The sequence below is a fragment of the Martes martes genome (assembly GCF_963455335.1).
Source record: "Martes martes genome assembly, chromosome: 5".
Classification (NCBI taxonomy): domain Eukaryota; kingdom Metazoa; phylum Chordata; class Mammalia; order Carnivora; family Mustelidae; genus Martes; species Martes martes.
This window is the reverse complement of record NC_137892.1, coordinates 19,076,537-19,088,234: the sequence shown is the minus strand read 5'-3', so window position 1 is coordinate 19,088,234 and position 11,698 is coordinate 19,076,537. Positions and strand designations below refer to the sequence as shown.

At 58.0% G+C, this 11,698-nt stretch overlaps 1 protein-coding gene across 1 annotated transcript; it reads left to right on the top strand.

Annotated features, from left to right (window-relative positions):
- The first annotated feature begins 229 nt into the window (after window positions 1–229).
- SQSTM1 (sequestosome 1) lies at window positions 230–11,644 on the top strand. The gene is made up of 9 exons (XM_080803466.1): window positions 230–514; window positions 964–1,179; window positions 2,926–3,021; window positions 3,525–3,754; window positions 3,868–4,009; window positions 4,776–4,856; window positions 9,242–9,453; window positions 9,646–9,841; window positions 10,791–11,644. Exons 2-9 carry the CDS (start codon window positions 981–983, stop codon window positions 10,940–10,942), a joined length of 1,308 nt encoding a protein of 435 aa, XP_080659592.1. The 5' UTR covers window positions 230–514; window positions 964–980; the 3' UTR covers window positions 10,943–11,644.
- Window positions 11,645–11,698: the final 54 nt, after the last annotated feature.

Genomic DNA, 11,698 nt, shown 5'->3' with positions numbered 1-11,698 from the left:
GTGACCTACCCTTCTTGCCCACCTCCTTGGAAGACCCTCCCCCCACCTTCCTCCAGACCTTGTGAACTAGTGGGTTTGGTTCCATAAAACCGTGTTTCTTGGTTATTAACTGGACGGCTGTTGGTCTGATTCCTGGGATGCCCATGTGGCCAACAGGCCGGAGGCCACGCCGGCCCTTTGGGCACCACCTGTGGAACTGAACTCTGTGCTGACCGGCAGGGGTCGGGCTGCCCTTGGGGAGTCTCTTGGGCCATAGTGAACACCTGAGGTCCACTGAGGCCCCAGAGCCAGGTGGGGGTAGGAGACCCCGTGCTCCTGAGGCACCTCTCAGCCTTACCCACCAGGAGCTCCTCTGATGCTCAGGCCCGACTGGGGGTGTGTCTCTCACTCCACTAAGGGGCCATCATGGAAGATGCTGGAGGCGCTGGAGCGGGCTGCCACCTGGAAGCCAACTTCTTCCAAAGGATGGGAGGCTGTGAAGAGTGAAGTGTCCCGCACAGGACCTCGAGAGCCAGTTAGTTCTGGCCTGGGGCTCAGGGCCGCTGCGCTGGGCATCCCCGGCGGCCTTTGTTCTGCTTTGCTGAGTCACGGTCAGGCCCAGGCCTGGGAGGGTTCCGGGGCGGGACCCCCGTGGGTGCTTTCCCGCAGGTGAGGAGGTCGGAGCCCAGCCCTAGAGGTCAGAGTCCCGGGCCGGCCTCTTGGGGTCCCGGGGGCACTGAGGACAGTAGGGAGGGGCTCGGTTGTAGGAGGACGCGGGATACCGTGAGGGGAGAGCGGGGGTGGGGGGAGGCGACACACGGGAGGGGGCAGAGGGCTCGGGGCCTCGGCAGGGCGGCTCGCGCTGGGCGCTGCGGAGGGGCGGGGCGAGAAGGCCCCGCCCCCAGGAGGCCGGCCGGGGCGGGGCTTCCCGCGGTCCTTATAAAAGCTCGCGCCCGCCGTCATCGCGGCCCGGCTCGTCCCCAGCCGCCCGACCTGCAGTGATGGCGTCGCTCACCGTGAAGGCCTACCTTCTGGGCAAGGAGGACGCGGCCCGCGAGATCCGCCGCTTCAGCTTCTGCTTCAGCGCCGAGGCCGAGGCGGAGGGCGCGGCCGGGCCTGGGCCCTGCGAGCGGCTGCTGAGCCGGGTGGCCGCCCTGTTCCCGGTGCTGCGGCCCGGCGGCTTCCAGACGCACTACCGCGGTGAGCGGGCCGGGCGCCCTCGGGGGGCTGCGGGGAGCCGTGACGCCGGCTGGCGGGGCAGCACGGGGCGGGGCGGTCGGCTGCCCCTGCTCCTCCGGCCTGGGGGCGCCCGCGGGGTGAGGGTGGCGCTCCCGGCGGGGGTCGGGGCCGGAGACCCGGGGGCGCCGGCCCCTCCCCCTCCCTGCCGTGACGTCGCAGGTCTGGGCCCCGGCGCGCTGGGGCGTCCTCGCCTGCCGGCGGCGGGCACTCCGGTTACGCTGACCGATTGCTGCGGCCGAGTCGGGGCTGCCTGGGGCCCGGGAAGAGCCGGCCGGCCGCGGAGGAAGGGCTGGCGGGGGAGGCGGGCCAACCAGCACGGGGGCGCGTGCAGGCGGCGGGGAGGAGCGGGCGGGAGCGGCCCCGGAGCGCCCGAGGCCGGCCTGGGTGCTGACGTTCTCCCGCCGGCCGTGGGCAGGGGGACCCAGTCGGGCCGTTCTGCAGTAGCGTCGGCGGAGATGCCCAGGAACGCGCTCCGTCTCTTGCGGCGCGGGTGTGGGCCCTGGCCGCTGGGGGTGGGGGCGGGGAGCCGGTCGGGGCCGGGAGGGGGCGGGCAGCCAAGGCCGGCCCCTGGGAGGGGCAGTGCCGGGCCCTCCCTAGGAGCGCTGCCAGCTGGCCCGCCCGGTTCCTGGCTTGTTTGTTTTTGTGACAACTTCGTGGAGCTCTAATCCACTTCCCGTGTAACTCCCCCGTTGCACGGGAACAGTTCTAGAGCCTTTACATCACCTGAGAAATGGACCTAAGGTTTAGCTAAGACATATGTAGCTCTTCTCCTCCTCCGCTCTAAGCAATCGCTAATGTTTTTCTCGATGGATTTCCTTATTCTGGACGTTTCCTGTGGACAGGGACACTGTATTTTCCTCTTTTTTTGCAACCGACTTGTACTCCGCGTAACACTTTCGAGGTTTAGGGGTGTTGTAGCTTGTGTCTGGACTTCATTCCTTTTTGTGCTGAATAATAGGCCATTCTACGCACATAACCACGTTTTGTTGGTCCGCTCCTTAGCTGGTGGGGGTTTGGGTTATCACCTTTTGACGCTGCACGTGTTCTTACGGCAGATGTTGCATCCTGGGCCCACAGAGCTGGCCCAGCCTGCAGGTGCGGCGGGGGGGGGGGGTGGGGGCGGTGTGGGGGGGTTTGGCCTGCATGGTGGGACATCAGCACCGTTTGCTGAACTAAAAATCAGAGAGCGCATTACAAATCCTGTAGCTTTATTGGGGGCAGAAGCAGGCAGGTGGACTCCTCTTCTTGGCTTTCCTAAAAAGCCAAAGGCCCAAGGCCTTTGGAGGGGCTGGGCCCCCAGGAATCCCATCACAGGTGGGGGTCTGCTACAGTTGAAGATGGGTCTTGGCCTGGCTAGACATGGACCGAAGCAGTGCCTGCTTAAGGGGCCGCTGGCTCAGAGGCAGAGTGGCAGCTGCAGTATGCCCCCCCCCCCGCCGCCCCCCCCGCCCCCAGCAACCCCCATTCGCTGGCACATGCTCTGTCTCCCTTGGGAACCCAGGGCCCATGTGGGAGAGCTTACCTTCCAGGCAGTGTCACAGTGAGTGGGCAGTCCGGTCTCCGCCCTGCTGGACACTGGCTCACTCAGGTGTGCCTCAGTTCCTAGGCCTGCAGATGCCCCTCTAGTAGCAGCCTGTGCCCTTCTCAGCAGCTTGGGTCCAACTGAGAAGCCTCTGGTGCTCACATGCTGTCTTGTAAACAATCTAGATGAGGACGGAGACTTGGTGGCCTTTTCCAGTGACGAGGAACTGACCATGGCACTGTCCTACGTGAAGGATGACATCTTTCGTATTTACATTAAAGGTAAAGGCTTGTTCTGGGGGCTCCCCGAAGCCAGGTGCTTCTTGCTGAATAAAACCTGCTTGAGGTTCTTGAGCAATCCCCTCCGAGGAGCAGGGAAGGACCTGGGGTTCTTTCAGAGCTGGACTCAGTTCTCTCTGTGCTTGGCCTGAGAGAGGAGGCCCGCAGGGGTTGGGCCTGGGGATCTCTGGGTTCACTCTTGATGCTGCCCCAGCCAAGTGCCGGGGCGGCTTTGGGGATGCTGTGGGGCTTATTTTAATGGAGGGGGCAGCACTCCCTGTGGCTTCTTGCTTGCCCGGGCCCCCTGTACTGGGTACCAGGCGCAGGACTGCGAGCCTCATGGCAGGTTCTTGGGTCCCCCTTGCTGCTCTCACTTGAACAGCCGGGTTGCACACGGACCCCGTGTCTGGAGAGCAGGGCCAGGGGCCACTGACTGAAAGCTCCCCCCAGTAGGGATGAGCGGGAACTGTGGGGTCCCACCTTTTGGCTCTCTGCCCTTCCTGCAGAGAAGAAGGAGTGTCGGCGGGACCACCGCCCGCCGTGTGCTCAGGAGACGGCCCGCGGCCTGGTGCACCCCAACGTGATCTGCGACGGTTGCAGTGGGCCGGTGGTAGGGACCCGCTACAAGTGCAGCGTCTGCCCGGACTATGACCTGTGTGTCGCCTGCGAGGGGAAGGGCATGCACCGGGAGCACAGCAAGCTGGTTCTCCCTGCTGCCTTCGGCCCCTTCCCTGAGGTGAGCAGGGCTGCCCTGCAGGTGGGGTGGGGGGCACGGAGGGCCAGGAGCTGGAGGCGGGGGAGTCCTCTGCTTTGGTGTCACTGGGCCCCTCTGTTCCTCCCCGCCCCCAGGGCTTCTCTCATAGCCGCTGGCTGCGGAAGCTGAAACACGGGCACTTCGGGTGGCCCGGCTGGGAGATGGGCCCACCGGGGAACTGGAGCCCGCGTCCTCCCCGGGCGGGGGACGCTCGGCCCAGCTCTGCGGCAGAACCAGGTGAGGCTTGTGTCTGCTGGCTTTGGACAGGGGAGGTGGCCGGCTGGCAGCCTGGGGGCCTTCCCCACGTCATGCAGTCCTGCATGGCTGCGGTGGTGCCCCTCAGCCCCTCTCAGGTGGGGAGCGTCCCTCTTCTCTTCCTCGCACACATAGAGTGCCCGAGGCTGCTCATTTGCTGCCCTAGCTGAGTGCTCAGCCCTAAACTGCACCCTCATCAAACCTTCTGTTTTTGTTTTTGTTTTGTTTTGTTTTAAAGATTTTATTTATTTATTTGACAAGCCTTCTGTTTTTTAAAGTGAGTTCTACACCCAGTGTGGGGTTTGAACTCCCAACCCTGAGCTCTGAGAGTTGCGTGCTCTCCTGACTAAGGTGGCCAGGGGCCCCTGCTCAAGTCTTCTGGAGCACAGTCACAAAGTGAAGAGCTTAACTTCTGGCTTGTGTTCCAGAATCCTGGATTCTGGTTTTATTCTGATTTTATTAACTTACTGTCTTCTGATGTCCCCTTTCTTTGGAACAAAGGTGGGAATGTTTGATCCTGAAGGGGGTTTGAGCTAGAATGTGGTCAGTATTGTAAAGCGCACGTAGCAAATCCCCCATGGGCTGAGTACCAGGGTCACACAGGAGCCTGGAGCAGGAGAGAGTTCGGGAAGGCTGCCGGGACAAGACCCCCGGGGATGGGGGGCACCTATGAGGAAGGTGATAGGATCGTAACAGGTATTGAAGTCTGCTTTGAACATTTTTTGTTTGTTTTTTTTGAAAACTGAAGCTGCTGGTCCGTCGGAGGATCCCAGTGTGAATTTCCTTAAGAACGTAGGGGAGAGTGTGGCGGCTGCCCTGAGCCCTCTGGGTAAGTGGTGGCCTCTGTCCTTTGAGAGCAGCAGTGTTTTACCCGGTGAGAGGGTGGCTGGTGGGTTGCTTGTCACCACCTGGGTCGCCATGGAGGAATGGTGACTGCCAGGCCCTGAGGGCTGGCCAGCATTTGTCGCCTCACACCAGCCTTCGCCATGCGCTGCACCATAGGCCACTCGAAGTTGAATTCCATGACACTTTCTGGAACTTTCCCTGTGGAGTGAAGTGGAACCCACAAGTGTTAGGTTGGGATGATCCCAGTAGCCTCTGCTGCAGGGCTGGGCCCTGCGGCAGTGGGGGTCCACTAGGACCGGGACTTCTGGTTCAAGGGTACAGTGGACCTGTGATCTCTGACTAGAGGCGTGCTCCGCTTTGTGTCTGCCATGGCAGCGAGTGTCCACGTGTGAGCGGATGCTGATGGGAAGGGGAGGCAGGCCTGTTCTTGCCCCCAGCTTGAGGGCATTTCAGCTCCCCCTCCTTCGGGCTGCTGCTCAGTGGGGACCTCCTGGCGTTGCTCCTCCGTGAAACTGCGGACTGCAGTTTCGCACTGGAGCTAAAGGCTCTGGAGAGCAAGGAGAAGAACGGATGGTTTTCATGCCTTCTAGCAGGGCAGCGGAGGGGCGGTGACCAGGTCCTCATCGGGGGACAAGCTGGTGCTGAAGCCCAGCTGCCGCTCGAGATGCCGTGATGGGAGCCGTGATTTAGGGGGACGGGAAGCTTCTCTTTGGAAGCTGGTAAATGGCCAGTGGTTCTCAAGGTTGGCTGAGCCTCCAAATCACCAACACGGGGTGTTTTGTTTGTTTGTTTGTTTGTTTGTTTGTTTGTTTGTTTTTTGGTATGTTTTGGCTTATGGAAACTTGTCTAAAATTATTCTGAAGAACTAAGTCTTTTGCTAAAAGAACAAACCAGACAAGCTGGGGAGTCCCAAACCCCAGTCTAGGTCCAGGTAGGGTACTTTGAAACTGCAGAGTCCCCGGTCCACCTTCTGGGTTCTGGCAAATTGGTCGTGGGTTGGGCCTGGGAGCTTTGTGTTTCAAAGGCTTGCCAGGGACTTTGAGTTCCACTTGCTGTCCATCGCGAGGCCCATCTGAGCGTGTGGCCTGTTTCAGAACTTGACCCGGATTCCCCACTTGGGACAGAGGGGAATAATTTTGGCCATGCTCAGAGGCGTTGTAGGATAAGGGTAAAGGCCTTTTCAGGTCTTTCAGAGCGGATGGGAGTTGCTGTGTACCCACTAGGGAGGAGCCTGGAGCTCTTGCACAAGGACAGTTTCAGTACCTATGCCTCTGAGTGGTTTCAGTTGAGGAGAGCCACTTGCGGAATTGACTAAACTCTATAGAATTTTGGGTATTTTCCTTCTTAGGAGGTCCTGACAGCTAGGATGACTCCTGTGCTAATGGCCTAGAAGGGACTGTTCCCAGAGCAGGGGCCTGGAGGGACAGCCAGTAACACCTCCCAGAGGGCAGACTATATGAGTGACTCAGCAATTTTAAAGCACAGCCCCAAGGCCTTGTTTGGTAGGTGCCCTGAGAGCCAGCTGAGCAGGTCCGTGGCTGAGGCCCCGGGACCGCTTCGGGCCCGAGTTTGCAGTCATTGACCTCTGCGACCCAAAACCGCAGGTCCTTTCCTTGTCCCAGGGTCTTCAGAAGACCCTCCCCTTCACAGGCTCCGGGGAAAGCAGGCCACAACCAGTGGTACAGTCTGTAAGCCCCTAGGTCTCAGGTTATCATCTGTTGGAGAAATTGGGGTTCTAGAATCTCTCTGGTTCATTTACGGAAGTCCTGTCATTCGTCCACATAGAAAACTGAGACTGTGTATGGGTGTTTATTGTATGTCCTTCCAACTTTTCTGTTTGCTTGAACCTTTTTTTTTTTTTTAATTAAAAGATTTTATTTAGAGCACGTATGGGGGAGGGGCAGAGGGAGAGAGAATCTCAAGCAGATTTCCCAATGAGTGTGGAGCCCGACACGGGGCTCCAGCTCACGACCCTGAGATCATGACCTGAGTTGAAACTAAGAGCCTAAAAGCTCAACTGACTGAGCCACTAAGACACCCATGCTTGAACTGTTTATGATGAAAAGTTGGGGGAGGATAGAAGGAGAAAAAGGACTTAAATATCCAGATGAGAGTACTGGTAGCTAAGCCCGCTTTTATCTCTCTCTGTTCCTCACGCTGTACCAAAGTAGCAGTAAAGGGATTAAACACAGGAGTATAAAGCAACATGGACAAAGAAAAGGGGGAAAAAGTGCTAGAGGAGAAGGTAAGAAGACCTCACACTTTGAATGGTAGGAAAAGAGTTTGAAGGTGGTGACCAGCAGCGTGGAGGCATCAGAAACCCACGTGCCTGCTCAGGGGTCCTGGGGCCGGTCAGGAAAGGCCAAGGAACCAGGTGGGGGGTGGTGTGGGAGGTTGAAGGCCACTCTTCAGGGTCACCTGGAGATCACTGGCTGGTCAGTCAGCTGCTGGTCCTTGCCCACCCACGCATGAGACCTGATGCTTTGTTGCTGGAGCATTTGACCCAAGGAAGCTTCAGCCCTAAGGACATAGGGCAGGGTGAGGCACCAGCCTGAAATTGGGCCCCGTGAATGGGCAGTGGGTCTGGCTGGGGCGTCCCTGCTCAGTAGTGGCCAGACAGGCCAGAGCCAGGTCCCACAGCTCTGCCACCTGGGATCCCGCTGCCTGGCCAGGCACTCAGCCACCCTCCAGAGGGAGACGAATGATGGCCCTGGCCCCTCCGAGACGGCCTCGCTAGGGTCCAAAGGCCACAGTCTCCAGCCTTTTGGGCACTTCCTGCATATGGACGAGAAGGAACTTGGGGACGGGCTTTACAGGAAAGAGAATGTCAGCGTCCAGCTTTTCCATCCTTGAAAAAAGAACAAGATACAAATGGTATCTTAAGAACAGATAAGAAACAGTTGAAGAACATTTTTTTTTTTAGAAATTAAGAAAAATAGCCAGAATAAAGAACTTTAAAAGAAGGCTTAGATTTTAAGGTCATTTCAAGGAAATAATCCAAAAACAAAATAGAGGTGAGAAGAGAGAAAAGGTGAGAAGAATTGAGGATTAATTCCTGGAGGCCCAGGGTAGGACAGCTAATAGGAGTTCTGTGAAGAGAGCAGACAAAACTGAAGGAAGGAAATGAACAAAGAATGTAAGACCATCTTGGCCCAGAGGACATTAACCTCTAGATTGAAAGGGACTCCAAGTGCCCTGGACAGTGACCAGAAAAGATTCCGCTCCAGACCTCCTTGTCCTGGCGCAGAACCCTCTGGAGAACGGGAGGCTCTGGAAATGCTCCAGGTTACTGGAAGAGCTCGAGAGTTCTAGGGGCCAACACCAGAAGACTGTGCATCAACCAGGGACTGTGAAAGTCTGAGCAGAACTGGCTTCTCAACCTCGAGCGCCATTCCCAGCTGAAACGCTCACGTATGAGGGCAGAGCAAAGCTGTATGTGGTGGCGTTCACCTGAACGCCGAGTGTGGTTTTCTCTGAAGAGTTTCTGAAAGGACAGGGGAAGGGGAGCTAAGTGTTGATCTAGAACAAGAAGCAGTGAACTCGAGCCATCAGAGAAAAGGTGGCGTGGGGTGAAAGCGGTCTTTGGGGAGTGGGTGAGCTGTGTGTTGGGGCCAGGAATCTTTGCTTGAGCCTTCTGGAATGGTTGGAGTCTAAACTGGGGGCATGTGGTCGTCTGATAAATTAATTAGAAACAGCACCAGTGACTCTGCCCTCCGTCCCCTCAGTGGGCACGTGTGCCCTTGTGAGGGGCTGCAGGCGACCTGCTGGCCAGCCCAGGCTTCCCTCCTCGTGGGCTTCCCACAAGGCCAAGCAGGATTCTTGGGTTTCCTGTCACTGCGCCGCACCCCTCCCCCCCAACATGTGAGGCTTCGTGTGGTCCTGGGTGCTGTGGCTGGGGCTCTCTGGCCACGTCTGGTATGTGGCTCCCTGTTTCTAGCCCGCTGCCCACACGGGGCAAACAGGGGCTCTTTATGGGCTTTCTGGCTCCAGTGCTGACCTGGGGTGTTTGCTGAGATTAAGGTTGCATTAACTTGGAAGAAGAAGAAGGGCCAGTAAGGTGCACAAGTCAGCAGACATGTGCTGGGAGCCAAGGTTTGGGGCCAGGGTATTGGCAGCAGTTAGCCCTTGGGGATCCTGAAGGTCAGATGAACGGCCATCTGCCTTGTGGCGGCGGGGGGCTGGCCTTGTGCCTTGGTCCTGCTGTGGCTGTGCGATCCTGTGCCCCCCCCCAGTATGCTGGGTCCCCTCCCCACTACTCTGTAGGGCCCCCTCCTATGCTGTGGGGTCCCCTCCCCACTACGCTGTGTCCCCAGCCAGGAGGCCCTCCGGAGACCTCACAGGTCTTTGCTTCCTCCTCGGTCTCTGCAGGCATTGAAGTAGATATTGATGTGGAACACGGAGGGAAAAGAAGCCGCCTCACCCCCGTCTCTCCAGGCAGCTCCAGCACCGAGGAGAAGTGTGGCTCTCAGCCGAGCAGCTGCTCTTCAGACCCCGGCAAACCGGACGGGGACCCGGAGGGCGCAGCGCAGTCCTTGGCGGAGCAGATGGACAAGGTCGCCCTGGAGTCAGGGCCGCCCGAGGCAAGTGCTTCCCACCTCGACCCCCAGGCCGCACACAGCCCATCAGGCTGCGTTCCTGGCAGAGGGCCGTCTGGGGCGTTTGTCATTCTGCAAACCCGCTGCTTGAACGTTCCTTACCATTTGCAGGAGTGGAGGCTGGGGCAGGTGGGCTTGGTGCGGGTGTCCTGTGTGCTCACGGGCTTTCTGTTCCAGGAGCAGATGGAGTCTGATAACTGCTCGGGAGGAGACGAAGACTGGACTCATTTGTCTTCAAAGGAAGTGGACCCGTCTACAGGGGAACTCCAGTCTCTACAGATGCCTGAATCCGAAGGGCCAGGCTCTCTAGACTCTTCTCAGGAAGGGCCCACGGGATTGAAGGAAGCTGCGTTGTACCCACATCTGCCACCAGGCAAGTGGCTTCAAGCCATTGTTTCTGCCTCTTTCTCTCTGAACATCCCCTCCCCTCCTTTTAGCGTCTGGACCCAGAATCACGAAGGCCGTCAGACTTAGAGGCCACCTTCAGTTTCCCCGAGGAAAGTGTCGACCTCTGGGTGGGGTCCACGGCCAGGGTCCCTTTGGAGCCAGGCAGGACACCCAGCAACGTGGAGAGGTGGTGTGTGCGTGGCAGTAAGGCCCGGTGGGGACTGTGGCAGCCTGGAGCACAGCTGAGTAGCAGGGGACAGCTGACCTCTTGCTCAGGCTCATTATTCTCACAGTAACATTAAACCGTAAAACTGGTGAAAACCCACCTGTGGGCCACATTTGGCCCTTTGGGCTACTGATACTACTCTCTGTCTTGGAGCAGGGGCAGCAAGCTATCACTTATAGGCCAAGAACTGTTGTTTAAAAAAAAATTTTTTTTTTATTTATTAGAGAGTATGAGCAGGGGGAGGGTGAGGGGCAAAGGGAGAAGCAGGCTCCCCGCTGATCAGGGAACCCAGTGTGGGCCTCGATCCCTGGACCCTGAGATCATGACCTGAGCCAAAGGCAGACACTTAACCGAATGAGCCCCTAGGCAGGTGCCCTGATTTTTTCATTTGGATAATGGTTGGGAAGAAGTCAAGATGTGAAAACTGGAAGAAGGTCAGATGTCAGTATTCGGGACAGAAGTTGCCGTGGAGCACAGCCGCGGCCTTCTGTTCAGACTCTGCGGTGTTCGCTGTAATGGCAGAAGTGAGTTAGGAGACCATACAGCCTTGCAGAGCTGCTCAAAATCCTCACCTTCTGGCCTTTTCTGGAAAGAGCTTGTCTGGCTGTCTGGGAGGGTCGCTATGCTGGGCAGAGGGCCCATGGAAGGGCTGGTCCCTTGGGCGCTGGCTGGCTGCCCCCCCTCACGGCTTCCGTCCTCCTCCTGGCAGAGGCTGACCCCCGGCTCATCGAGTCCCTGTCCCAGATGCTGTCTATGGGCTTCTCCGACGAAGGCGGCTGGCTCACCAGGCTCCTGCAGACCAAGAACTACGACATCGGGGCAGCGCTGGACACCATCCAGTATTCGAAGCACCCGTTGTGACGGCTTCTGCCCCAGTCCTGTCCCCCTTCTTGTCTCCTGGTCGTGTTGAGCTAGTGTAGAACAGCGCGGCCCCTCTCAGGGCCAGTTTCTCTGCATTCTTCTTCCAGAATCTGGGGGTGGGGATGCACCAAGCCATCCAGGGCAGTAGTGCAAGTGAAGGGAGGGGGAGGCCCATGTGTGTGGCTGCTGATGTCAGAGAAGCGTCTGCCGGCTCCTGTGGGTGGACGAAGAGTCCTTGCTGGGAGGACGCGGAGGCCCGATGGCCTCCTACTGCTCTCCCCCCACCAGGATCACACCAGCAGTCCAGAATGTCTTGCCTAATGGTCTTGTGCTTTTCTTTTTTTAATGACTATAATAGTAAGCTGACCTATAGTTGATTTTCACTGGAAACCTGATCGGCTCCAAGTTCAGAGCGAGGACAGCAGACATTCTGTCAGGTGGGGCAGGAGTGAGGATGGGGAGGACAGGGCAGACAGGACAGTCCAAGCCTGGGCTTCTTGAATCTGCAACTGAGGGGCTGAGAGAGGGAGGCTGGTGCTCACAGAATACCGCCTGTTCCATAACCACTCTAATTCTCTCACTTTTGAATGTGTCTGTTGCTTTCACAGTAAGAAAACCCGTTTGTAACCATTCTGTTGCTGTGTTGCAAACAATCTGTAATTAAATGGTATAAGCACTTTAATCAAAGATGTTGCAACCAGAGACGACTTGATAGTTTGTTCTTGTTGACAGCTTGTATAAATCATCTCTGGTCCC